This window comes from Micropterus dolomieu, linkage group LG10 (genome assembly GCF_021292245.1).
Source record: "Micropterus dolomieu isolate WLL.071019.BEF.003 ecotype Adirondacks linkage group LG10, ASM2129224v1, whole genome shotgun sequence".
In the NCBI taxonomy this organism is placed as follows: Eukaryota; Metazoa; Chordata; class Actinopteri; order Centrarchiformes; family Centrarchidae; genus Micropterus; species Micropterus dolomieu.
Window position 1 is genome coordinate 23,073,242 of NC_060159.1, and position 25,245 is coordinate 23,098,486.

At 38.9% G+C, this 25,245-nt stretch overlaps 1 protein-coding gene across 2 annotated transcripts in view; it reads left to right on the forward strand.

Annotated features, from left to right (window-relative positions):
• Positions 1–25,245, forward strand: part of man1a1 (mannosidase, alpha, class 1A, member 1) — a 149,265-nt gene that overhangs the window by 26,075 nt on the left and 97,945 nt on the right. For both annotated transcript variants that reach the window (XM_046060400.1, XM_046060401.1), the window contains exon 2: positions 19,037–19,133. In XM_046060400.1, the coding sequence (XP_045916356.1) occupies positions 19,037–19,133 (97 nt within the window). The remainder of the gene's footprint in view (positions 1–19,036; positions 19,134–25,245) is intronic.

Here is a 25,245-nt window from a genome sequence, read left to right on the forward strand (position 1 = left end):
TGAAGGTGGATCAAACAAGCTAATCTTAAATGTCAAAGTAGAGAGGATCCTAGTAGGCCTATTTATTTTCATTCATTACACAATATGAATAAGCTATGCAGACAGTTGTAAAGAAAGAACATCTTTTTCTTCTGTTCTCTACTTGTTATAGTTACACAGTATTAGGGGTGTGGGCTGTATTAAAAGTATCCACTGTTCTCCCATGCTCTAACACACAGTAACGATGAAATGTGTGCTGTTCTCACATTCTTCCTCTGTATGTACACATAAACAACAAGGCAGGGAAATATAAAAGGAATTTATTTTATTGTTTGGGTACATTATTGTTCAGTGTACATGCTCACATCTGAAACAAACTTTACGTGCTTGATAACTCTCCCACCCCGCAGACATCTACACACCAATACCGATTTATATTCATAGCGGCAAGTGCTATGTAGCTCCACATAGGGGCCACAGGAAGTGACATATAGCACCTTCATGCGGCGTCGGAACCGCGTAGCAAATTCACAGCCGCACCGGCAGAGATCCAGAATATGCAACTTGGCCGGCTCTCACGCGGACGCGCTTACAAGTGCGAGGGCCCGCCCAACGCTGCTTGCAGCTTTAATTTTAGCTGTATTTTTCTAAGATATGGTCAAACGCTTTTCCTGGGGCACTTGTAATAGTTACAGTCGCTACCCAGAGAGGTTGAAAGGAGAAGTACGATTTATTCTCATTCCAAAAAAATAAATAAATCCAGGAAAATGTCGGCTGTGGATTGTTCCTAATGTAATGTTAATTAGCTAACACTAGCTAACTTCCTACTGAATGTAACATAATAAAGCCCTACTGTTCTGCTTTTTAATGATTGTAATAATGAATAGAGGCCAACCCAGCTTCACAGGAACAGTGTTGATCGTTCATATCATTGTCTTTTGTCTCAATCGTCGGGGGATGCGGTGGTTCACTAGTACTGTGTGATCGGTAGGCTTTAGCTTCTGTCTTAAATCTTTTTCACGTCTGTTTGAGTCAATTTGACAGCCTGAATACAACCTTCAAATGTATAATGCAACTGCAAAACTGTCTGCTTCTTTCTGAGCTCGCTTTTTCCAACAAATTTGACAATATTTTTCCGGGGAGTGCAGTAATAGACAGTGCCAGCGCCGACAGTTTCTCAGACTTAGCAACAGTAATTAAGGGGGGCGGGGCTTAGCGAAGGGTCAATAGGGTTAGGGTTATCCTAAATCTAGTACTGAAGGGGTAGTAATAGTATTCATTTACATATACTTTTTCAATTAAATTCAGACTGATGTCTTGCTATAGACTACCTTTGCTGTATTAAATCAGTCCTGCATCCATCCTATCAGAAGCAGCGCTTTGACTGGACCATATCTGATTTGAAATAAAAGGACATTATCAGCAAACTGAGTGCCACCCCAACACACACACACGCACACGCGCGCGCGCTTCAGACAGTCTATTAGAAAGTCGACACCTGTTTTTGTAGCCTCTGTAACTCCTCGCTGGATGTGCTTAAACACATCTACCAAATAGCAATATCTGAAGCCCTGAGGCGCTAAACAGAGCAAACCTCACACCTTTCTGTCCAACTATTGACTTTTCTCATGATATTTTATCTTGTCACAGCAGGAAAAATACAATTGTATCTAATAACATTAATAAAAGGCTTTGTTCCTTTTTTAAGCAAGCCAGTAAGCCATGCCAGTGAGTCAGCATGCACAGTACCAAGGCTGTAGCGTCCTCCCACAGGTGTAATTCTCTAACAACTGAAGCCAGTGCCCTCACGTTACCCTCACTGAATGGTGTCTTCACTCTAATGATCATATAAACAAACTCAGTAGGGGATTTATGACCCACTGGTAACTACTGGAGGCTTGCGTAACATCTGATCTGTGTACAACCACAGGTGTTTGTTGGTGTTCACATTCAAGAGACTGCTTGTTTGATTCCTTCTTTAGACTATTTAGGTATCTTTGTACAATTGGAATCGCAGAGGACCAAGTTAATGAGATAGATTTTTCAATCATGACACTGCAAGACACTGATAACAACCGGGATCTGGATTTAATTTGACAAATGTCCCAACAAAACCCACATTCACATCAAATTATCCAGCTGGCTATAGCTGAAATCCACCCCTAGAAGCTGCTGATGTCCTTTTTTAAAGCTGGCTCACAACGCCACGTCTGCCCTTCTGAACAATAAAGATTAAGACTGAACTGATCTGTTCCCCCAAAAAAGGAAGAGAGGATTTTGGGCTGGCCTTCTCCCACCATTGCTCTAATAGTTACAAATGGAAGACTTCTAAACTGTTTTAGCTGGCAAAAGAAGATGCATTGGATTGCTGCCCAGGTGGTAAAATAGAGGGATATAAAGACCTCCAGCTAGGGACTTCACCGGACAACATCTCTTAGAGTGTATCTTCATGACCGGGACTAAAATATATCCACAGTGATATGCCAAGTTTTTGTAGATTTAATTAATAAATTGTTTCTGCCTTAAAGGCTACAACTAGGAGAACTTTTCTGTTAAAAATGATATGTGCGTGTAAAGTGATGTTTTTATATTCAGCCACAGCTTGTAAGACTTTTTGCAGTGATCAAAGAGATAATATTTCTTTAATTTAATAAGGGTCTAAACATTAAGTTAAACTTACCAAGTGGAAATAATGTACGGAGGGCAATGAAGTTCCCAAAATGTTGTGTGTGGTTTGACAATTAAAAGCTTGATCCTAGGGTAAATAAAAAAAGTAAAATGTTTCTAGCTTATGGAAATCTATGTTTAATGTTCTTTAGGCTTCTAAAATGATATTCAGCTGTATTACACTCTATTTGCATAGGCAACTATAATATGAATTGTGCAGTAATTATGGCTAGGGATATGTAGGTATGACAAGGTAATAAATTTGCCTAAAAGATAAGAAAATGACGTGTTAACTTTATTATCCTTTTTTAATGTGTGACGAACCTAATTTGGCCTGCTTTACATGGTCTAATTAATACATTATCATAAGTTTAAATGTCATTAACAAGAAAATATTGGATATTCTGAATATGGGATGAAGAAACATAGAGGAAACAGAATTTCGTTTAAGAGGGCTTGGAGTGTTTTAGAAATTGTTGGTTGGGTGGGTAGGGTGTAAATGTTATCACCTCCATTTAATGGGATTGTTGGAGAGATTGGATTAGCAGACAATGACTCTCCTGGCTGATTAATAGACCCTGGAGACACAACCGTTGACAAACATGGACTAGAGCTGAAAAGATCCGTCGATGAATTGATTAGCTGATCGACAGGAAAAAAAACACAAAAATCAATGAATGAATGAAACTAATTGTTTTTCAGGAAAAAATGCCCATCAAATGTGAATATTTGCTGATTTCATTAAGTCTTCTGTTAGTAAACTGAATATTTTTGGTTTTTGGACTGTTGGTCGGACAAAACAAGACCTTTGAACATGTCACCTTGGACGGTGGTAACCTGAGATGGTCAACAATCATGTGTTGAAGCCCTACTCTCATGTGGTCCACTTGCAGTAAGTGGAAAGTATTGGTTGATGGAGGCTGAAGAATTTCTGGCTAGTTGGGCCAGTTTCTGTCCACTCCAACCCATGGTACCAATCCTGGAAACGGTTCCATACACCCACTTTCATCATCGAAGTCACAGAAGTGTTTGAAAGCGTGTTTAGTAAAAAGGTTAAAGCTATAATAATGTGGATGAGGAGACAAAAAGCTTTTTCATTTGTTTTTGTCAAAAGGCCAAAATGGGCAGTTTCCAGATTTCTCGTCAATCCAGCCAATTCATATTCCAGCGTTACTATCCGTTCTTTCAGCCCAAGTCATTTAAATAGAGCACAGGGTGTATTTTCTGGCATTCTCTGGTGTTCAGTCCTCATCTCTGCCAACCTGTTAAACAAATGAGTGATGAGCTCAAGCTCTGCTGCTGCCGCCTGCCTTCTCTCCCGCCTGCTGTATTGAAGCGGGCAATGGATGTAATGGAGGGAGGGAGAGAAAAATCAATCTGCCTTTCACAAAGTCTTCATTAGTTTGCCTTTTGTCAAGCGGCTGGGTCAAACCCAATTGGTCTGCTTCCTACACCAAGAGAAAGGTCAAGTCAATAAGTGTGTGTGGTCTGATACAGTTATGCGAACCCATACACACCACTGAGAGGTTTGACAGGGAGTGCTTATCACTTCACCCTATGGCATGAAAGTTACAGTAAAAAGAAAAGCTTTTGTAAACCTTGTTAGAAGATACAGCTATAAAAATGCTAAAAACGTATCCCATTATATTTTACCCTCTAGAAAAGTGCTTATTTTCAAGTTGTCAGAGTGAAAATTTGAAATGTATTTCCCATTGATCTCAAGATTACACAAGAAGCATTTTTGAAATGTGTCTCTTCAGTCCTCCCTCTCTTGATTAGATATCTTTACACTCAGTTGGTAGAATTTAATTAAATAAACAACACTTGTCCTAGCTCGATAACACATGGCTGATAGCTGATTTGGCTCCATTTCTGGACAGATAATGAAAGTAATCATATCACCAAGACTTGTTCATGTTTTATAGTAACGTCTTTGTTGTCAATAATTGCGTTCCCATGAAGTGTTATTTTATTGCCAGAATCGGGTTTTTAAACTAAACTGTCAGTCGCACATATAGATTTTCTCCCTCTCTTCAGTTTCATCTGTCTCTTCACTCCTCCCCAGATGGCTGTTAGTTAATATGGATTAGTATGCAATGTTGCTTTGCAGGTAGGCCTGGTCTATTGACTGTATTATTCTCTGTAAATGCTCCGTACTTGTATAGCTTTCTAGTCTTTTCGACCACTCAAAGCGCTTTTACACTACATCTGCATTCACCATTCACATACAGAGCCTAAGTGCTCAAACAGAAACTAACATTCACACACATTCATACACTGGCGGAACAGCCACCAGGGGCAATTCAGGGTTCAGTATCTTCCGATTAATGGCCAACCAGCTCTACCTCCTGAGCCACAGCCGCCCGTTATCAACACTGAGCATTGTTATGAACCAATCAGGCTCCATCAGGTCAGCGAGCTCAGGCTCTGCTTGTTAGCAGTGCGGAGATCTATGGGATATAGACACGGTCTGATGGAAATTTGTTTTTTGTTGGCCGGAATTTATTGATTTGGATTTTACTCATTGACTAGTAAATGGTGGACAGTGAACTAAATTAAATTTCCCTTGAATAACAAGATATGAAGAAGGTATACATATATTTCAGAATTTCTATGATATTTGAGTTTTGTTTGAGATGTTTGATTTATTTGAAGTATATTTTGCAGTTTTACTTATTCAGTGTGATCGCTTAGTCAGTACCATTAGTACTAGATGGCTACATCAGTGTTATGAAGTGGGGCCTCTGTTCTGGCTTTTGGACTTTATCACTCTGTCTACCTGAAAATGTGCCTCAGGAGGCACTTTGCTCCTCTGGTGAAAAAGTACAAATGTAACACTAATGGTTTACTTGCTGTGGAAATAAACATCACATTTGTATAAATGAAAGGACACTCAAGCACCTGTAGTTAGCTTAATTTGGTCTGTACCTATGAGAAAGAAAAGATTATTGGCTTTTAGTGCTGGCACGGTTTGTGTTTACAAACTTATTGCAAATAAACCAGGTAATGTCTTCCTTTAGTGTTTCCTATGTGTTTATTAAATCTCTGTTTTCAACAAAAAGCTCTTAAAGAAATAATTGATTATGAGTGTGATTATTGAGACTGCAACTGGACCTCTGGACCTCACGTCATGAATAATGGCAAACAGCTAGAAAGAGGACAAAGTATGCTGATATGGTGGGAAAGTTACTGTTCATCCAGGGAGGACACAATTACAACTAATTTATTCTTGACCGTTCAATATAAGCCAATGGATTATTAGCGGTTTAATATTTGGAGGTGTGAAGGAATTTTAGGGGTACTATGACACAAGTTTCTCCAGGTCATGTAAGGGTCATTTGCTGAGCTTGATAAGGATGCACTGCTATCCATTTGTTATGTAACCCAAGATTATTATTATCTTTATTTTGTTTCATTACAGGCAGACTGTCTGGCTCTATGTAGAAAGTGTTGCATGTGGCTTGAATGACACGCAACATGACTTTAGGTTAACTTAGGTAAGCATGGTGTCTTGATTTGAACCCATATCTAATCTTCACACGGGTATAGAGGGGTGAACAGTAGGGATGCACCAAATGTTTGGCCACCGAAATTAATCGGCTGAAAATAGCAAAAAAAAGCACTTCTGGTGTGCCTAATAGCATAATAAGTCAAAAGACCGAAGAAATTTTACTGAACAATTAAGTTGACATGTCGGCAGTGTGGAAGCACTTTAAATTGTCTGAGAAAATCGCCATTTGCAGACACTGTTTTGCTGAATTGTCTCCTAGCACATCCACTCCATCTGTGTCTGACTTTTTAGAAAAGGCAACAAATGGTCTGACCCTCTTTGAGAGTTTCTGTCACTCGTTTATTGAGAAGGAAATTAAGCTAGCCGTACCTAAATTTGGAGTGCACACATATTCCATCCTTTTATGGTAAATCCACTGAAACGGACCAGTTTGAGTTGACAGGCAGGTAAGCAACTTTATCTGCCATTTTCTCTTTACAAAGACAAGTGTTTCATTATGAGAGTCCTACCTGAAGAGAGGCTGTTAAGTCCCCTATATACGAGAACCACATACAACATTATTTATCAAATTGGGTCGGACTTGATGAATTTAGTGCGAGGATACACATTCGACAATGTTTGGTTTTCAAAATAACGTGTCTATAAAGGATGTAAATAAGATTAATTGGATTATATTCAGAGAAAGTATAAACATATTACATGTGTCCATTAAAAGTAAATGGACACATGTAATTTACTTTACCGGACCCTCTCGGGCCTCGGACCCACCTCCCATAGTCTCTCCAAATCCTGTGGGAAACGCTGAGTAAAAAGCACATTTTAACTGTTTAATGTATGAAATGGTAAAAATGGAAAAAATGTGAATGTACTTGTTTCGGTGTTTTCAAAGTTTTTCATTGTATTCGGTTTCCGCTTAGGCCAAGAATTTTCATTTCAGTGCATCCCTAGTGAACAGTAACCTTATTTGGACTCTTTGTGAGTCTGTGTAGGACTAGGAAGGATATATCCCTAGACAGTGGGTACCCTTCAGTTTTGGTGTTGGCATTTCATGTGTTCACTGCGCATGATATGATATGTGTTTATATGTGTTCACATGTGTTGTCTGCTGGCACTGTGTCTCCTCGGCCGGGCTCAATAAACAATGCTATGTTAAGTCTTCATCAGTCTCAGAAACTTCTTCATCACACCTGAACCTGACCTTTATTTTTCCATAACAGGATGTATTCCAAAGTCACATTTCTCAAAATACTGATAGTGTGTGCACTGCTTTCACACCGCAGACTAACACATCGGAGTACATCAGAATCCTTGACTGTCTGCTGTCTGGTGCAGAATATCATTGCATTGTTTGTCCGTTCTTGAGGAAAATCAATTTATGCTTTTGGTTGATAATGATCTCAAATTGCATGAAAGTATGAATTTAATGCTCTGTTTTGGTATGCTGCCGCAGAGCTGTTATTCAACTCTGAGTCATTTTGGTCAAGATTTCAGAATGAATGGTTTGAATGTTTGCTTGCAGGGCTTGGTAGGATATGTTAAAGGTTTACGAGCAATCAGAAAACTTCTAAAAACTCAGACTTCGTTAGTTTCTTTGTTGTTATTAACTTCAGCAGTCGTTGTCATTTATTCTGTTTGTGCTGTTTCGTATGTCCCGTAAATACAGAGCTACACATTCAACCTTTTTGTACCCAGTATTTGTATACAATATTGTTTGGTATTGTTTCAGGCAAAAAGGGACTTCATTGGAAGTGGGTTTGCAGAATTACTCTTCCCAAGAGGTCGGGAAAAAGCTGCACTCACTTTTATTCAGCATGGGAAGATTTAGCAAGATAATTTCTTCGTCACTTTTGGAGTGTGTGTGTGTGTGTGTGTGTGTGTGTGTGGTTTTGTTTTATATATTAAAGTCTTACAGAATATGACATGTTTTCAGCAAAGTGTAGTTGGAAGTGTGTCACCACACATGTTGTGGTTGTTCTTGTTCAGTAGTTTCACAGAGTACTGTTTGCTGGTAGTGGTGTAGCAGCTGCAGCTAGCCATCATGGAAACAAAGTAATCAACCCACTTTTCTGTCAGCAGAGACAGTGGTGGGGGGGGGGGGCAGAATCCTTTTTCCAGCAGTATAACACTTACCCATATATGGTTGAAATACTAAACCGCTTAGGAAATCCCCTCACTGATCCCTGAAGAACTGGTCCCTAGGCACGGATATTGCCCTCTGTCTCTGAGCACTGAGAACATGTGAAGAGATGAGGTGGAAAAATGGTTAGGTGGTGAGTTTTGATCCAAAACACCACGGGTCAGAAAGCTTGTTTTGTAAGCAGAAATGCCAGGGATTCTGTTGGCTGCATCTAATATAAAGATTTCTACCAGCACAGAAGGAGTTGTGGCAACGAAAACCTTGTTTTCTGCTGAACTAAGTCATCACATGGGAATTGTGTCATGGCTCACTTCTCCTTTGGGCTTACTGCTTATGCATTTATGTTGAGTACTGCTATGAAACTAGAAAATTGCAGTGCTGTCTAATATTAAAATATTTGCTACTATTTCCATATAATTAAAATAAAATGCAAACATCTGTGTTATATTTTCTTTTACCTGTTCAGATTTTTTGCAGATGTAAACATGGATTTGGCTCAAGGCGTGGTTGACTGCTTGATGTAATTTCTATGCTATTCCCATTTTTTTGTCCCCACAGAGATCCCATTTTAATGCTTAAATATGAGGTGCTGACTTCTTTGAAAGCCTCAATCCATGATCATCAACCAGTAGATGTAGACCAAGTACAATCAACTGCACTCATCATTGTTTTGTGATGGAGTTTTGAAGTGTGGATTTTTTTGCTTTAACATCAAAGTTTCCCTTCTAAATATTTGCCTTGAGGTTATTGTGTCTGTGAAAGTGAATGTCGTTTGATGAAAGTAACAAATAGTAGTACTTCAGTAGCTGTGGTATAGAGCCAGTGGACGTTTATGGTCTGTTGATTATTTAAAGAATTTAAAAATGGTTTTCTTATCTGGGCCAGTTACACCGATGCATATAAAGCATTGAAAGTGTTTTGCACAATACCTTCCACTTATGGAGTGGCGATTGATTTCAATCATTCTTGTATGGTAACTCTATTAGATACTTAAATTTGTCTGCTTTATTTATTTTGTCAAGTTTATCTTACAGTTGAATGTTAATGCATTGAAGACTTTTCATATCAATCTGCACTTACACTATCATGTCATACAAATGCATTTGTAACTTTGATGACAATAATAAAAGAAACACATTATGTTCGTTGTGACGAATTACATTACGTGATTAATCAAGTGATTTTCTGAAAATTGATTTTTATACCAAAGTGGAAACAAATGGCTGCCTGGGAAGCAAGAATACACATTGACAAATCTGAAACACCATAGCATGGTTTGAAAAATGGTCATCAGTAATATAAAGTACATATAATTTATAGTAAATGGGTAAAACAATAGAAAAACACTTCTTAGTACAGAGTTATTTCACCAGCTCCTTTAACCGTTCACTTCTCTGCCTCTAAAGCCAACTATTATAGCTATTATAGAGCCTTTATTTGCAGCACACTTAGCTTTGGTTTTCCTGCTCGTGTCATACTTTTTCACTTCTGCAAAATTGTGATTCAGGCGCTGCCCAGCACTGGAAAGAAATGTTCTCCTTTATTTCTCTCTCATTAAACTGCAGCTCACTGAGGACATTGCTGCACCTGGGTTGCTGCCCATTATATTTTCACATTTGTAATTCTAATTATTTGTACCTGGACTCATTTGCATGCCATGCTTTAGTTAATACTGCACTCACAGGTGGAACAAATCGCACTTGCAAAGTGCCATTTTGCTGTGCCTGGGAAGAAACATTTTGAATGGCGGACACAGTTTAAGCCTTCAAACGCACGTGCAACTAATAACATTGATAATAGCTGGATTCCATTTAGTGTGCCTGGTATTGTGAATGCTGAATCACTGGCATCTACTGGAACAGAGCTTTCACTAATGTTATTAGCTATACCTGCGCTCTTTATACTATTGGAAACGTGTTAGTTCATCCTGACATTTGTCTTGAAGTCAGTCAACTGATTAGCTGCCCCAGAGCTTATGTGTTACATAATCTTGACCATCGCCTACACTGCATCTAACCCTCAAATTGGCCTTGTATAATTTTATTAGCATGTGTCTGTCTCCTTTTTTCCATGTTTTCCACATAAGACTTTTTCTGAGCCTTTCAGCAATGTCCCTGTTTAAGTGGTGTAATAATGCGTAGAGCCTCCCAATGTCTTCTCTAATATAGATGCAGCCTCAGGGTCTGGCACATTTTAAAATGTCATGTCTATTTCATGATGTTTAATGTGTCAAACCTTGGATCCTCCAACTCGCTGTCCATTTTTTAGAATTTCAATTTCTTTTCACTGCCTCTGAAATACATAGATACTCATGTTATCTGGGAATTATAATTACATGATGCAAGAAGCCAAGAAGCAAGAGTATTTTTTTTTTTGCTTGCTTTCGTCGACTTGATCATAGCGAATGTTTAATGTGCTCTTATTTGTTCCTATTGCTAGTGTGTACTAGCAGCAGTGGCTGTCTGGGCTCAGAGATAGGGTTGAGAGAGATGCAGATATATATGTATGTATGTATGTATTTTCCCCAGAAGTGCACACCTTTTGTTACATCCCTACATTGACAGAGGGGGTGGATATAGAGGGAGAAATTAAATTCAAGATAGCATAAACACATACATGCCTGGTAAACAACCCTGGAGCAATCCTACCAACAAGTCAACACCCATGTGAAAAAGCACTTAACTTGATCAATTTGAACTTTTGGTGAAATCAAAAGCATTTTTCTCTCTGCTTTTCCTTTGTTTCTTTTATTTTTTTAAATGATGTTGATTAATTGCTGCTGTTTTGACCAGCCGTCTAGCCTATTCTTCCACTTGCAGCTGTACTTCATGCAGTGAAACGACAAATTAAATAAAATAAAAACTGATAACACGTCTACTCATATCACCTTAACACAGGACGTTTCTGTTTATTCTCTGCTCTTTTTTTGACCAGCAGATTTGTCATTATTGAAAATGTTAAATACTAATCTTACGTTAATTCCAGTCTTGATAGACTATGGGACACTGCGACTTCACATTGTAAAGTGAAGAAACAATAGCTATATTAATTCCACAGCATTTTCACTTGCAAGCACGTCTAACATAAACAGGAAAACACATGGCTTACATAACTGCTGGGAATGAAATAAATAGAAAAGGAAATGTTAACTGTTTAACTGCTCTGTTGATGCTTGTAAGTTGTCCCTCAAATGTAAGTTGCTTTGGATAAAAGCGCCTGCCAAATGAGTAAATGTAAATGTTTTCTGGTTAAGCTTGTGCATGTATATTATACCTAAATATGAGAGATTGCTGTTAGTGGCGTGATTTCTGTTCATGTTTCCTGTGATGAGCTGAATTACAAAAGCTTAATTAAACAAAACACTTTGGTTAGATAAGATGTATGCCCACCCAAAGGAGAGATGAAAGAAATGATGTGATATGCTGATGAAATGCATTTTTTAATATTGAAGTAGCGATACCTGCCAGATGTTTAACTAATGACAAGGCTAATTGATAGTGTTTGCTTTTCACTGTGTGACAGATGGCTATCACTAGCTAAAACCAATTAACACCAAAATCAAATCAGTGATTCCGAATGACTTTTTCTAAACTTTTATTTAAGTTTAGAAATATTTTTAGTGCTTCCATTAATTGTTCCATCATTATTTCTTAAAGTGGCTTGGATGTTTTAAATGTATTCATGCCATGCATTAAAATCTTGTTTACCTGATATTCCTTTTCTATAATTATGTAAAGTATTTAGGATTATTTATTCTGTCTCCAGTCGATTATTCCTGCTTCCTATGGATCCTTTCTTTTTAGTGACGCAGCCTTTTTCTCTCAGTGTCTCACTCTTTTCCTCACATTGGGATTGCAAGGAGTGAAGCAGTCAAGCATTTGTACTTCACCACACACTCACTGGGGATGCTACTTTGGAAGGCAGAGTGTGTGTGTGTGTGTTCGTGTTCCTGTTCGTTCGTACATGTTTGTGGGGTCCACATGCCCGTTGGCTTTCTGATCTGCCCAACAACTGTATTGTCACCTACCTGCGCGCACGCACACACACACACACACACACACACACACACACACACACACACACACACACACACACACACACACACACACACACACACACACACACACACACACACACACACACACACACACACAAAATATGCACCTGTTACAAGGGCATTAGTCACAAGTATCTCCTGGGACAAACTATCTGAGGATTTGGTTTCAGCTTCTCTTTCGCCAAGGAGCCCCATGGGGGAACTCACAAACACACGCAAATTCCCCCTTTCCTTTTTTGCACACATTGCCTCAGTTAGAGATTACCTACCCTGTAGCAAAGGGGTCATTAATCTCTAGATCTTTGTACACCAGTTAAAGATTTGCCATCTTCACCCTGCTGTTTGTACACACACACAGTGTGCACACTGGGGGCAAGGTTCAGGCTGTGTGTGTGTGTGTGTGCGCACATGTGAGTATGTGGATGCGTATATGTGCTTGTATGTCATCTGTGAACACAACACAGTTATTAGTTCACTGCCTGAGGCAGATCAATAGGCTGAGAGGAGAGGTGGAGCGGGAGGACAACAGAGAATAGGAATGAATTGAAGAGTGAGAGAGGAGGAGGTGATTGTCAACTCTTCTCACAGAGTCTTTCTGTACAAAATAATCTCATCCTTGGCTCGTATGTGTGTGTGAGTGCATACTCTTGAGATGACAGCAGTTGTGTATGCATTAAGATCTTCCTGCTAGATAGGAATCGGTTGGTGCCCTAGAAAGCCATTGCATCTTAAACACAGAGCCAATTAGCATAGAGCCATTGTGTGTCTTGAAATAGCCTTCAGGCATCAGATCCTAATGACATTGGTCAGCCTAGACAATCCTGAGCAGTTAATCCAATAACAGGCAACTCATAGGGATCCTGAGCATTAAAACCAGTTAAGAGTAAACACAAAGGAATGTTTAGAAGCGTGAGCCACTTTTATATTTAAACAGTGAATTAGAGAACAGCACTCTTTACCTGTTAATTGACTGTGATTATGCCTATGATTTGCCAATAAGTAGTTTTTATTACTGTTCATGTAAATCCTAGCCTGGTTCCAGACCTCTAAATTTACACCCATATCTCAGATTTTGTTGAGCGGGCAAGTCGACGCTGAAAGTTGTGTAGTCTCCACGAGCCTTAACATGTCCTATATTGGCTAACATAAAATCCTGCTCCTTTCCCATCCAACATGTTTATCCTCATGTTATCATGACACATTCGGTTAAATACAAAAACACACTACATGAGCTGACAGCGGCTGTGCCACCCGACGCTGCTCTCCAAACCACGTCGGCGAAGGCCAGGGAGCAGTTTTGATGCGTCGTTGAGTAGTTCACACATAATGATTGACAACCGCAGATCGATTGCTGATTTACCCCTGATCACAGCCTGACGGTTGCTGAGCTCTCCGACCGGAAAAATTGTGTAGTGTGAACTAGGCTTTAACCTGCTAACCTCCGTTTGCTAAAAGAATAAAACACAACCATGGGTAAAGCAACACAGTCTGTCTTGACTTCAGTAAACGCATGCCATCCTTTGTCAATGTTGTAAGAGTAAAATGTTTTCTTAGTGCAGAAAAACTATTTTGAGGGAACCAAGACCAAGCTTGAATGACATGTCCTTGATCTTCCTTTTAGCTTTGCTGAACCTGGTTCTGCGGGATTACTAACAACTTTATCATTCTTAAAGGGATACTATGCGATCCTGCAGAGAGTTTGTTTATCAACAAACTCATGAACGCGCATTGCCATGGTAACCAGTCCTACTCTGAAATATAGCAGAATCCACAGCGTCTACTGTCCGAGAGCAAGTTAGCCTCAATAAGAGGGAATGTTTTAGCAGTACTGTAGAAGGTGTGACAACAAGCCTGACAATACTTTTCTAAGCCTAAATCTAAGACACGGAGTCTAGTTTATCAGTAGGATTATCGAGAGGAACTTCAATAGTTACAATTAGTGAACAAACATCAAACGAACAATATGTGTAAGCTCACAAACGCAGCATCCAAAACACAACAGCGTAAAAAACTAGCGAGTTATTTGAAATGGTTACAAAAATACAGTGACTAATAAGACTTGGGAAGCACAGGAGCGACTGTTTATCTCCAGGGCCTAAGTCAGTGCTAACTTTGGGGCTAACCTCCTTCACTCTTAATTCAACAGTTGGCAGCAACACACAGGAGCTCCTCTTTAGTCCTGAGAAGCTACAGTCTTTATTCACCGGCCACTGTAAATTCTACTGTACATTTACTGCTGAACAACAAGCCTTATTGCTGACCCGTTTCTCTCTATTCTCCGGGGCTCTGTTCATACTGGGTTCACACACGCGTTAAGTCTATTTCTCCTCTACCGCACACATACAGACCGCGGCGGCTAAGCTAACAAAGCTAACCAGCTGGGATCATCACAAACATGATAACTGACAGAGAAGACAGTAATACTGAACCTGTCGTTGATGTGGAACAGCAAAGCTAACGTTAGCCTACTCACCTGTCCAGCAGAGCAACCTCAGCATCGGTTTTCATTCCTTTCTAATCTCGTAGATTTATCCAGCATTGAAACCCCTCACAGATGTTAACACAGGTCTTCCCCTCGCCTGGTCATATAACTTGTCTCACAGTTCCTCAGACCTTTCCCTCTGTGGCAGTTTCTCAGTCATCTTCACAGCTATAGAGTCCCATAAGAAGTCTGTTTGTTTACATTCTTTCTCCCACTGCTTCGAGTGCGTCACCACCACCTGCTGCTCGCTCCGAGCAGCTTTGTTTGTGCTCAATTTACAGACGCAGGGGCTGTGTAGGAAAACCGGATTTTTTTTCAGAGCACAGGAAAAACAGAGAGCTACCGACCCATGAGGAAATATTCGCCGAATTTAACAAAGTTTATTGGATAAGAATCGCAAAGTACCCCTTTAAGTTTGGTAACATCAGTGGAATTCCAGCTTTACACACACTCAACCTGAGCAGTGGTCTTTTTAACCAGAATGAAACCAGTGAAAACATCTGTGTGTGTGTTACATATCTGACACTTAGATATCTATTATAATATAGTCATGGGCTGCATGCTAACACTTCAATTTTCTCTCGTTAAAAGGTTGAGAATGAAGGACAGAGGGTGTCCTATCTCGTTCAGACTGTAAATCCCCCCGAGGCAAATTAATGATTTATGGTATATAGATAAAAATTACTTAACTTAAAAAATACACTATTTTGAGTTTCAGTTGGCCACTCAGTGTCCGATGTAGAAAACTAACTTTGTAGTAATAAAAATGTAATTATGTTTGAATGTCTTGTTATGATAAAATACTTTTAATTTTTCTTAATGTATTTTCTAATAACACCCATTTTGGATATCCAGTGCCGATTTGTTTACAGTTTATATTCTCTAGTATTTTCCCTGTGTTTTTTGTGACATGTGAACAGCATTTTCTGTCTTTATCGCAGCATCCTTGGATCAGGTCTAGTCTTTTATGTGTTTCAGTGCAGAGTGGGACAAGAATGTTTGAGTAAATCTCTTAATGTGACATGCATATAGGAATGGTAATTAGCAGGCTCACTACCTTTAATTAGCGGGTTTAAATGGAGGAAGGCTATCGCTAGCTGTCCTTTTGATGTGTGTGGGAGATGTTATGCAAATTAATTGGCTTTTGTTCTGTGTTTGTTTGTGTGTGTTTAAAAAAAGGGCACACGTGAAGATAGACCAGCATTTTTGATCTCATGAGATGTCTACCTGTCAGAGTGGGTTGAACCAATACTAAACCTCACAAATGCTCAAATATACGAAAGACTATGCGTGTAACGTGTTTACGTGAGTGTGGTGTTATGTGTGTGTTTGTACCCCTGTGAGAGGTGCAGATGGAGCACAAGGGATGAGCGAGGTAACTGTGCTAATTATGCTTCCCCCTTTCCTCTCTAGCATAGTACGCCATATTTCCTTATGCACTGCAAAGTAATAACCAGTTGCTCTGTGAAAAGCATGAAATCAGAGTCTATTCATCCATCAGGCTCCCAGCTTGAAAAGAATGTACCCTGCTGAAGAGCATCTTTGATTGAAACGTTGTCAGTCATGCTCACATTATGAATAAAAGAGTATGTATACTTGGGAGCGTCACAGCAGTGGGTTCATGGTTACTAAGCACCTGCACAGCCCTTGTTGTCCTTTTATGTGCAGTTTTAAAAATACAAATTTGATAAAAGCAATTTTAAACCACCTGTTTTGTGCCTTCCTTCTGCAAAAATATTCTATGCCATTATTGATATCCTTTTCAGTTTGTCCTGACATGTGACCTCTCCTTTTGATTGTTCACTTTACATTTTCAGTTAGAAATTTAGTAAAGTGTCTCAATAGTGTTTTTTTTTTTTGCAGGAGCTTATTGTATAAAGAGTCCAGTTGTTTACGCTGGGCTTCAGTTTGCTTGCCGACGCCTCATGGTAAATTTCTTTTCGCGATACTAGTGCTGTAATGATAAGTCGAACAAAAAACTGATCATTGTGGACGGGTGGCAGTAGTGCAGTGGATAAGACACATGCCTTTGGTGTGGGAGACCAGGGTTTGATTCCCACTGCGATAATGTGTCCCTGAGAAAGACACTTAACCCCAAGTTGCTCCAGAGGTGTGCGACCTCTGACATGTATAGAGCAATTTTAAGTTGCTTTGGATAAAAGCACCCACTAAATGAGTAAATGTATTAATATGTTTTGTAGATGGAATCTTTAGGGATTTAGACTATTACAAAATAAGCAATTTTAAGACGTCACCTTGACTCTGGGGAGTTCAAATAATACGTAATTTGTCTCTGTTTTCTAACATTTTATAGATTAAATTATTGATCAGTAAATAAAAAATGATAATAATGAATTGTTAATGAAAACAATAGTTAGTTGTAGTCTTAATAACACTTAATACCACTGCTCGTTATGGAGCAAATGGGCCAAATGAAATACGCAAATCTCTTTCATATTTTATTGGACCTCACTTAAGCTTCTCTTGCTCTTGTCCTCATAAGTGCAATGGCTGTACGACAGGTGCAATGGTGTAGTAGTACTGAAAGATTTCCAGACTGGCTTCCTGCTTGACTGACTTACTCTTGATTGACTGGTCTGTTGGCTTACTTTACTGACTTTGGCAACACTTACCGAGTGACTCATTGACCTACTGGTTCACTGCCTGCTGTGGTCATTGTACCCACCTTTTGAAATGATCACAGTTAATTGCTGTTATTCTATACGAGTGTCTGTCCTCGAGTGAGCTAACTAACAATGAGTCAGCAGCAGTAACAGAACTAGCTGTGCCACTCAGCACTACCGGTTGTAGTTGCACCTGGACAAGCACACATGCAAACTAGGACACACACACACACACACACACACACACACACACACACACACACACACACACACACACACACACACACACACAAATATACTTGCAACAGGATGTGGGTACTGAGAGGAGGCACTGTACAGTACTAGGAGAGATTGTGCAGGCTGTGCATCATCTTCACAATCACATGCTGGAGAATGTCATCTATATTCAAGTTAACAAAGCAGGTGTTGTGATGTATGTGGCAGGTAATCATCCCATATACGCCACAGGATGTAGTACCAAAACGATCATTGAAATGAGATTTTCTCTCTGAGGGTGGAGGATGAGGGGTTTTAGTTTGTCTAATCTAGAAAGCTCTCTGATAATGCTATATAACCTGGATTAGCAGAACAGAAATATGGAGCTGGAGGAGGAGCCACATGTGAGGCTGAAATGAGTGTCTGGGTGTTGGATTGGAAACTAGTGTTCACGCTGCTATCAAGCCTACAGCCAGCACCAGATTAAAATGAGATGAAACTTCAATGATTCCTGCTGGGGAGTTGGGTGGTTTCAACAGCGGATAATGGGACTCTGCGGAGGAAAATATTCCTTTTCGCAGGGAATTGAGTGGTGTTTTGTTTTTAGCTGGGGTGAGATAATCAATCAGCCCCCGATCATAATTGGCTGGCAGACATTTTAAATAGGTCGTTTGCCACCTGATGCACACAATAACATCATTAAATGAAACGCTTCTTCTGATTTAAATCTGTATTGACTTTTTAAATATTAGATTTAACAGGGTGTCATGTTAACACAAACAAATAAGCTGATATACTCTTTTCTTTTGTAGCTCCATTATGAAATATGCAAGGAGTTGTGTTGAAAACCTGTGGATAATACAACAGTGATATGGAATCAAGAGATGACAACAGCCTTGATTTAAATTCATTAAGTTGAGATACATTTTTGGTAACTTTGAGATAAACATTATGAAGGATACTGAAATAGGTGGCAGATTGTCTCAAATATATCCAGGCTGTATCCAGGCACCTCAAATGATCACCGTAACTGTACAGGCAATGCCAACATGGATGCCGCAGGAAGGACTCAACCTTGTACATGCAACGCTCGCTCTACCAACTGAGTTGTTATGAAACTGTTTGTTTATATATAATGTGTTTATTTAAAACATTTATTTATATAGACAGTTATATCCTTATCAGATGTTTTCAAACTTTACAACAGTGGTACAAACCTCGAAAATCCTGTCTCATTTGGGCTATAGACAAAACCCCACCGCTGTCTGAATAATCACAGAATTCTCTGTTACAGCCTAAAGTTGATTTTCCTCTTTAACTCACTTCATTCGCCTCTTCTCCTCCTCTTCTTCCTCCCTGTCAGATGATGAAACATGCGTGGGACAGCTACACGCGCTACGCCTGGGGTTCCAATGAGCTCCGGCCCGTCTCCAAGCAAGGCCACTCCAGCAATCTATTTGGTGAGTGAGAGACCATACACAAACACGCACGATTGATCTCCTGTCCCTGCCACCAGCGGCCTTGGCCTTTCAGATTAGCAGCCAAATTGGCCGTCAGTTAGAGCCATCCATAGATGGATGGCTCTAAATGTCAACTTTATCATATATTTATATTCTGTTTGTGCTACTTGCCAGTTGTTGGTGTCTATGCTGTTAATGAGTGTGGTGACATGAGGGCATCTTATTCTGATTCTTTTTCTCTGTTTCACACAACTCTGTTCTGAAAGTCTTGATTCTCCATCTGCCTTTCAGCGTGCTGCTAGATGACTGCAGGGCCTCAGTAATAAATATTACGTACACATGTGCTCACACAGGAACTTTGTTTATGAAACCAGTCTCCCTACTGTGACTGGGACGATTGATCAACCCCCAGTTTGGGTGTGTGCATGTGCAGCAGAAGCCAAATTAAACTAGGATAATAATTCCATCTTTTTTAAGTCCTTTCTTTTCCCGCCAATCACACAAACATACATACACACTACATGTTGCTCCCTCCTCATGTTGTCGCATTGTGTTTAATTGGCTGCGATTGTCGGCTTAAAAGCTGGACTTGAGAAATGCCCCCAAAGTAAACATGAAGCAAAAACGAGAGGATCCCACAGATCTGTTATAACGGCACATGAGCCAATGGCAAAGGATCAGTACAACTCATTAAAACTGTAATACCATGATCACACTTAATCTGCAATGTATTTGGTTTTCTCGTAATTGTTTAATGAGATAAAAGGACCAGTGACTTGAAAGTATTGAGATAAAGCTGCTTAGGGTTTGAATGTTTAATATTTAAAATGCAGTCCTGAAACTGATATTTTTGATGCAGCTTTGCAGAGGAGGTGCACTCAATCTTGTGAACAATTATAATAAAAAAAGTTTAATCTTTACAGAGACTGTCATAGAGCGGTGTACATGTTGCTTTTGCAGGTGGTATGTGTGTACTCGTGTCGTTACACATAATGAGTGTCTGATTGGATTAATAAAAGCAGGAATTTTTTAATTTGTTAGTCTCTCTCTCTCTCTCTCTCTCTCTCTCTCTCTCACACTCACTCTCACACTCACACTCACACTCACACTCACACTCACACTCACACTCACACTCTCACACACACTCACACTCTCACACACACACACACACACACACACACACACACACACACACACACACATTAAATTCTTATATATAAATAATTAAATAGATACCTTCAGCTCCAGATGAGGGCTTTGGGGGTGGTGTATGTGGCAGTTTAGGGTAGTGCTTTTGCAAGCTCTTGACTAGATAAGATGCCATTCATGGTTGAAAGAGGTATCTGTGCCTTCACTGCTGATAAGACCTGTCTCATGACACCACCAAAATACACTCACTCACTTGATCTGTTTTGAAGTTTTATTTTTTAAGTGGTGTATTTTTTTGTCACGGTGCAGGTCTGAGTCAGTGAAGCCAGTAGCAGAGAAACTATTCATATTAGATTTTTCTTCTCCTCTGTAACAGCAATACAATCCCTTTTTAAGATAATTTCTGGTAAACTGCCTGTAATTAAGAGAAGAATTCATGTGAAATGGACCAGGGGCCGTATTACAGAAAATTCCTAACCAGCAGATCCTATCCTAACTGCTTGGTAACCATGGTAATAAGAGTTAGGAACTGATGTAGGAAAAAGGCCATTACAGATTAACAGTTCCTAAGTCAATGTTCCTTTCCTAACTAAAGATCGGAAAAGTGATTTACAGAAGCATCCTAACTTCGTAAAAAAAAAAAACCAAATTGAGAAATATCCTATCTTAGACTCTTCCTATCTTAACTCAAGACTTAAGATAGGAACTTTCTGTAAATGGCCCCTGTTGACTAGAAGAAAGTAGAAAAATGGAAATGGTGTTATTCCCAATGGTGATGTAAATAAATTATTTTTAGCTTGGGGCCAGCAGAAAAAAGTGCAATATTCAATCTCCTTTTAACTCTGCTTTTCTTGACTTTTGAGGGATTTATTTGGCTTTATACCTGCTAAACGCTCCACTAAGTTCACCAGCTAGCTGCACACTTTGTCTGTCAACAGTTTGGTGTTGGGCAGATAACGTAGGTTTTTATCTGAAAACAGTGGTGAGAGTGAATCAAAACAAAGAGCTTAAAAATGCTGTTTAGAGCTGAGGGAAACTACAGGTTTGGGTGATAATTGTATGTCTGTCCCTAACCACAAACAACCTCTTTCACAGTACACATAATAATTTAAAGCTTTGTTAACGTATAAATATGGATTAGTGCAGCTTTAAAGAACATTTTAGCGATGGTCAGATTATCCTTTTAGTTTTTGCAATGTTCATTTTAGCACTTTAAAACCTTCTAATGCACCAAATAACAACTACACTGAACCTTAACCTTGGGACACAAATGAGGAACACAAGTCATTTGTCCTTCATTAGATATTTGTTTAAAGTGTCACATCAAATAACTTAAGCTTATGTTGTGTAATTAGATGGCTGAAGTTGACCTCCAAGGCCTGTGATTAGCACTGGTTAATAGAATTGTTTTCTGTGTCGTTGTGTTTATATTCAGAGTGAGTTTTATGTCTAATTATTGCGGTCTTACATTAGTCCTTTAATGTGTTTTTTTTTATTGTTTTTTTTATTTTTTTTTTAGAGCCTTCACGGCATAAAAAGGCAACGAGCATGATGTGGAGTTATTTTTCGGGCATCATATCTCTGAGGTGTTTCTAGCTCTTACATTATTAGTAGAACAGAGTTTGCATTATTTGTGTCAAGGTAGTAGAGCTGAGCTGTTGACTTTTGGGCTTCTACTCTGTATTATAACACTATCATATTACCAAAGTGGCATGATGACAGCACTTTGAACGTACTAGGAAGGAAGCTTGAATCTGTGTAGCACCACAGTGATTAATTTATAACTACATGGTATGCTGTGACACAAAAATTGCAGCTCCTGTGTTTGGCTATTGCACCTGGCCATGTTGCGAATTCAATAATATTTCGATTAATTGTGTTTTGTTTTTTTTGTCTCTCTACATTCAGTCCCTTCTGAGAGACTTTTTTCCGCTTTACCTTTCAAAAAAGGATTGTCAGGCAACTCTTGTTCTTAGTATATTTAGGGAAATACATTTTATTAAACGACTTTGGCGTAAATCCTTGAATAAATAAGTAATGGCATGTGCCAAATGGACACACAGGCCCTACATGAGAGTTTTGAAAGAAGCTGTTTTCATAGAAGTACCTAGATTGCCTTTGGGGAAATGCCAAAACTCCCACTAAGTCTATTCCATTATACAGTGTGGAAGATTTTACAGGCTCATTTTTAATGATTGCCTTCTTATGTTTAATGAGGAAATTCAATCAGCTTTGTGTAAATTCTATCCACTGTTTCATTACCGGAATTTATCATACGTAAATGTATGAAGTGAGGGGAAAGCAGCCGTGTGAATACTAACTGTTGGATTAGCCCGTTCAACTGTCTGTGTTAGTGTGTCTCTCTGTTTCCTTCTCTCTATCCATCCCTCACGTCTGCGGTATATAGAAAAGTAAATAGGTTTTAGTTGGCTGCTCCTGCAGACCCACTCCCATCAGTAAATAAGACAGCTGTGCCCCAGGGCCTTGTCACAGCCTTTTCCAACTCCTATAGAACATGACGTATGATGATAACATTAGCCTGACCTGGAATATTATGCAATGAAGCCATACCTGAGGCTGTTGTATATCCTGATATATAATAACCTTAGTACTGCTGGTTCAAACTAGTCAGGAGAATTGAAAAAAACTTTGTTAGCTGTAGTAAAAAGGTTCTGGGGGTCCTTTTATAAATATTAATCATGATAAATATTGCTAGAACTACATCATGCTCTACTACTAAAACAAGCCATGTTGCATTTTATTCAAATAAAATAAAGATTAAGGTTAACATAGTATCACAGCACTTGTACCTGTGTTTGTAGTTATGTCTCCATGAATCATACTCATGCAGCTTTATGTCTGCTCATTCCTCCTCCTGGTCATCCAAGTGAAAAAAGCTCCTCACATTTACATTTTAGATATTCAGTATATTATCATTAAAGACTAAGAAAGCTGTAAATCCTTAAATTCAGAGCTGGAACTAGGTAATGTTTCAACTAATCAACTTTTATACAAATGACAAATTTAGCTCTAATAAATATAACATCCATTACTCTTTAATCAGTTTTTGTACATAATCCTTTTGCAGCTAACTATATGTTCTTCAAAATAAAATACAAAAATATGATACTCATATTTGCATAGTGTTGACATCTGATAACTAACAAAGTCCTTTTTGAAAAATCTGTTATTTCCTGCTCAAGCCTCGAGAATGGATTTTTAAACAATCTTTTATTAAGTCTGGAAAACCCATATCTATTCTCTGAAAACTGCAGATGGGGTGGATTCTTCTTGGGGGAGGTTGAATCTGTCCCCTCTTTGGCGATTCCCTGAAGGAGCACAACTCCTTGGGCTCAGACGCCAGCTGTGCTGTCAGCTGTTTGCTTCTCTAGTGTGTGTGGCAGGATATTGCAGAATTCAGGGAAGTTTTCATGTACTGTAATGTTCATCATATTTTTTTGTTTGTAATAAATGTTTTACAGCATTTTTCAGCTACTAAATATTTGAAGAAACGTATTGTTATGCTGCAGCTTTTAACTGACAAAAATGACCAGAAAATACTAATAATGTCAGCTTTCAGATGTTAATAGGAGCTCTGGATTTGTTCATGGACCGTGGTATCTTCTCTTCCTGAGTTTGCCAAGCATTTCATATTATTAAGACTTCAACCTAATGATAACTGAATTACTTTATTCTTTCAATTAATTGATTAATCTTTTGTCTTGAAAAAACATATTTTCCCAGAACTTTGGGTGGCGCCTTCAAATAACTTTCCATTTTGTTTGATCATTTTCTATATAAAGAAAAGCAGCAAATACTAACATTTGAGCAGCTGGAGACTGAAACGATTAATCGGTAATCAAAATACTTGCTAATTAATGTTCTTTCAACAGGGCAATCAAATAATCAACTAATCATTTCACTTGTTGTCGTATTTCTTTCTCTCTCTCTTATTCTTATCTTAATTCATCAAAGACACATATGTTCATTAACATTATATCCATGTACCCAAGTAATAAAGGACTGATGAGGAAAAGGCTCAATTTACCAGCAGCCGTAGGTCTTTGCAAAATGTTGGCAGGCAACTGTATTTATCTTCTTAACCAACTACGTTGGCAGACAAACAACCATGATTTGGGTATGTTTTATTAAAGAATATTACAGATTTTGTTTTTTTAACCCAAACACCCTTATAGCAAAGAGCCAGAGACGATGAGGAAGTTGCAGTCTGCTCCTAATCTTGTATCGGCATTGACAAAGTATAATCAGTGTCCAATTTAATAGCACTGCCTGTTTCTTTTCAAGTAAGCAGCTGTGCTCTCAAGACAGTGAGTCTGGTATTTAAAAATAGCATTAGAAGGAAGTGTTGTGTTGTGTTTGAAAGGTCAAAATGCTGATTAACTGACTTTGGATATTTAACTCATTTGCCAAATTGTGCATACACACAAATTGTGGGAGAGGTTGTTGCCCTGAGAAATAACATGAATCTGTCTATAACGGCTTGTTAATCAGAGGTCGGTGCAGAGGAGCATCACATGACCACAACTGATCACACCTTGAAGGGGCTGCTGCAGCAGAGACCATGGAGGCAAAATGATAAGGCTGCCACGGGGAGATTTCTCTAGTTGTGTTTTTCTTCTGCCTTCTCTTCTTTTTCCTCTACTTGCTTACTGATTTGAAGTAGAGCCCAAATGGACTAGGGTGATGTGACATACCTCTGTGTGCCTTGCAGGGTTTAACATTTAAATCAACACGCGATGGCAGTTGTGAGATTGTTTGTTTGCATATGTTGCCAACCCACTGTCGATCAAATGCGATCAAATCACACCTACACAGTCCTGAGTTTTAAACTCTTAATAAGTAATAGGAAGTGTTTTCCAAACTAACTTTGGGTATTTAGTTATGAATATTTCATGTTATACAGTGTGTGTGTGTGTGTGTGTGTATGTGTGTATGTATGTAT